Raw genomic sequence first — 3,845 nt, forward strand, 5'->3', positions numbered from 1 at the left:
GCAGCCGCCCTTCCCAGGCCCCCCCCTTGTCCCTGCAGCCAGTTTAACTGCCCAGAGGGACCTTTGTCAGAGAAAAGGGGACGAAAAGTTTGGAAACAGAGGAGAAAACCAGTAGGAAAAGGTGTTGCACCAGCACCGGACCCTCCAGAACTTTGAACATGGCAGCTCCAACGACAGCTCCGTAATCCCACCCACGTGAGGACGGCTGGAGGCTGGAGGACTACAGCTGGGAGACGCTAACGCAGCGCAGGGCCTGCGCGGAGCCCCGTCACTTCTCGCTCCGACGGCGGGAGGCTCCTCTCGGCCCCGTGGCCTTCAACACCGCCCTTGGCCTCCCCCATCCTGTCCTGCGTGCCCGGAGCCGCTGTGCCTACCTCGCAGAGCGACGGAGGAGGAGTGGGCCACGACTTGTTCAAAACCGTCCGGGGTAGATTCCGCCTGAGGTTCATCAGGAAGGCGAAGCGGATGTAGTCAAAGAAATACTCGTTCTCTGGGCAGCGAGGGTGGTTCCGGTAAATAAAACCTTTAATGAACCTGAGGAGGAAGATTTTATGAGAGAAGTGATGAAAATGAGGGTGGTTTAGAGGTTTCTTCCAATCCAAGCACCTTCTGAGCTCTCTGGAATGGCTGAAATTGAATTTTAAAAGAAGCTGATACTGTAGGGACAAGTTGATGCTTATCCCAAGATTTGGGCGCAGACAGCTCCCACCTGCCGGCTCGGGTTGTTTTTACCCACCTTCTGATGGTCTGTACCGCCCACTTCTTCTTGGCAGCTTTTCGGCGCCCCAGCGTTCCCCGCCACCAGGACTGGATGGCTATGGCTGAAGAGGAAACAGGGATTTGGCACTGTGAGCTCCGTCGCACCCAAAGGAGCACCCAAGGGGGCTCCGGAAGGCCGGTCGGAAAGGAAAGAGCCCTCGGCGTGGCTCGAGGGAAAGGCCAGAGCGAAGCTTTTAGGGACACGGTAACCGTCACGGCAAAGCCCTGGCAGGGGCGAGCGGCTGCGTGAGCCGAGCCTCGTCTGCAAGGATGGGCTCCCACACTGCCATCTTCCACCCTGCTCCCAGCAAAGCTTTGGGAAGGTCCCGCCCGCGCATCGGGCCCGAGTCACGTCTGACCGCGGCCACTTCCAGCCCTGCCGCGACACCGCAGCGTCGCTCCCGTACCTGAGCGCTTCATGCCCAGGAATTTCTTCCGATGGTAGAAGCCTCTCCACGTGGCCTGCATCTTTGTGGCTGAAATTGCAAGAAAAGCAGAAATTTGAAATTGTGACCGAGCAGATTTGGGTAGAAAAAGGCTCAAACTTTTGAAACAAAACCCCCTCCCCTAAACAAACAGGAAAACTGAGAGTCCGAAACGGGTCACCTTCAGCCACGAAGCTGCCGCAGCGTGACTCACCCAGGCTCTGCTTCCGCACTTCCAGAGCATCTTCCGTTGCGAACAAGGTCTTGGGAAAGCGGATAAAAATCTTTGTTCTAGAAATAGAAACGCAGAATTATGTTTGACGGGCCGGAGCGGTTTGCTTCCTGCCCTCCGCATCCCCTCGGGGATCTCTTTATCTTTCCCTCACCCGCCCGGCAGCGGAGAAGCCCTGACAGGGGCGTCCAATGATTCATCATCTCAAATTAAGAAAGAGAACTAACCGTCCCATTTTGTATTCTTCCGGTTTGTAGCCCAAAAAAAGCCACCCCATGGCCGGCCGTCCCACGTCGGCCACGTTTCTGGACAGAGCGATTTGTACCTGTCAAGTGACAGCAGAGGGAGTGAGGGAGGGGAGCCCGATCCCCACGGGGCCGTGGGCAGGGAGGGGAGCCCGATCCCCGTGGGGCCGTGGGGAGCCCGACCCCGCGGGGCCGTGGGCAGGGAGGGGGAGCCCGATCCCCGCTCCCTCAAGAAATAAGCCCATTTGGCATCAGGGCTGCTCAGAAGAGCCCCCCCAGCTGCAACACCTGTAGGACCCAGATGCGGGGAGGGAGAAGCCGGGGGGGATGTCCCAGGTGATCCTACCTCTGCAGGAAAACCTCGTATTTTCTTCGATAGGCAAACCCAGCCCTGCGCACCCTGAGGTTCTCCATCAACCCCAGGTACTTCACTTGGTGGCGGATCTGGACTTCATTGAACTGATCTTGGGAGAGGATGGACACGGAGAAGGGAGGTTAACGCCCAGCTGTCCCTCACCCGGAGAGGGGAACCTTCAGTTCTGGGTCGTATCCCGCCGTTATCTCTAGCCCATCCCCACGGTGCAGATCAACACACCCTACTTTGTGCCTCCTGTCTCCCCCCGCCTTAACACACACTGATACCTGGGCCCAAAAAGCTCTCCCTCAGGATGCTCCGTGCAGACAGAGGGAAACGAGGGAAAACAAGGGACATTAGATTACATAGGTTGGTGATTCTTGGGTAACCCTGCTCCACCCAAGGCCAGTGCTCCCAGCCCGATTCCTGGCTGCTGGTCCTGCCACCAACCCCCCCCAAGCAGCTTTGGCACAGACCCAAAAGGGAAAGGAAATCTCAGGGGGACTCGGTGGTTACGTCTCCCTTCTGTGCCTCGCCGAGCGGCACCCAGGGGCCTACACGCGGCTGGTGGGGAAGAGTCCCAGGGTCCTACCAGCCTGTTTAGTGTCGTTGGGTTTTATGCAGCGGATGTAGGAGGGCTCTTTGGACATCAGGATTTCCATCAGCTTGGAGAGGCTGTTCTTAAACTGAGTTGCTGCCTAAGAAAAAAGGAAGAAAGCTGTGTGAGGTGATGACTTCAGCTGGTACCCAGGGCTGCAGAACCACCCCCCCGTCTCCCGGCCCGCAGTCGGGCTGCCACGCTGGCCAGGACGCGCCTGTGAAGAGGGGGAACAATCCCGCTTCCGTCCAGCCCTTGTCTCCCTACCGTTTCCGGTCGCTTCTTGTCTGTCAGCTCCGTCCTGTCAAAACACTGGTTGATGATGGGGTTCTCGGAGTTGCACATGGTCTGCGGAGAGAGATGCTGTCAGAGAGCAAGTACAGAGCATTCCACAGAGAACCACCCCGGAAACGCGGGACGAGGCTGTTTCTTTGGGGTTTTGGGTTTCTATTGATAATATCTATGTATCTCAATAGATTGTGTACGGATGATGTATTGTAACGCAAATCTATTTATACTGATATTTTAGATCAACTTTGGGCACCTCAGTTTGTCTCTCCACAGCACAGTCCTGTGGTCACACACTCCAGGTGGGGGTCTAGAACAACCTCCTCCCCCACCTGCCGCCCCACTCCCAACCTGCCTCCTCGCTCTGCTGAGGAAACGCCCCCCATCCCAACTCACCTCCTTCAGGTTGCGAAAGAGAAGGTCGTTGTTTTTATCCAGAAAACCTGGAAGAAGAAGAAACCGCTCAGCCTGGCAGCGCCGCTCCACGGGAACTTCCCGACACGCAGGAACCGGGGCCGGGAAACCGCTCCGGTGACGCGCGGGCATACTCTGCGCCCGGGTTTGTCTTCACAGGGACGCTGGTTTAATGCAAAGGGCAGGGGACGGGAGGGAGGAGAGCGGCGAGGACGCACACACCTGCGACGCTGTAGATGACGCCCCCCGCGTAGTGGTGCAGCTGAAACTCCTCCCGCCCCAGGGACTTGCGAGTCTTCTGGTCAGCGAGTTTGTGCCTGGGGAGGAAGCGCAGAAGCTTCGTGAGAAACAAAGGTGTTTCACGGGGGGTTCTTGTCAGGAAACACGCCGGCCCTCGATCCCAGGGTGGGACCACGTGAGCACAGAAGGGACTGAATCTGACCTGCTGATCTTTCAGACCAAAGGTAAATAGAGTTACCGACCAGCAAAACAAAAATGCCATAAAACGGATGAAGTTTGTGGTTCCTGG

The 3,845-nt window shown here is 57.3% G+C and overlaps 1 protein-coding gene across 1 annotated transcript in view; it reads right to left on the reverse strand.

The window, feature by feature from the left end:
- Positions 1-3,845, reverse strand: part of MYO1C (myosin IC) — a gene marked incomplete at its 3' end in the record, with an annotated part of 26,506 nt that overhangs the window by 3,653 nt on the left and 19,008 nt on the right. The window contains 11 exon segments of the mRNA XM_010155051.1: positions 375-534; positions 737-821; positions 1,167-1,235; positions 1,399-1,475; positions 1,644-1,683; positions 1,686-1,741; positions 2,008-2,125; positions 2,609-2,714; positions 2,882-2,962; positions 3,299-3,345; positions 3,539-3,633. Coding sequence (XP_010153353.1) covers positions 375-534; positions 737-821; positions 1,167-1,235; positions 1,399-1,475; positions 1,644-1,683; positions 1,686-1,741; positions 2,008-2,125; positions 2,609-2,714; positions 2,882-2,962; positions 3,299-3,345; positions 3,539-3,633 — 934 coding nt within the window.

Source organism: Eurypyga helias, unplaced genomic scaffold (assembly GCF_000690775.1).
Source record: "Eurypyga helias isolate BGI_N326 unplaced genomic scaffold, ASM69077v1 scaffold35837, whole genome shotgun sequence".
NCBI classification, from domain to species: domain Eukaryota; kingdom Metazoa; phylum Chordata; class Aves; order Eurypygiformes; family Eurypygidae; genus Eurypyga; species Eurypyga helias.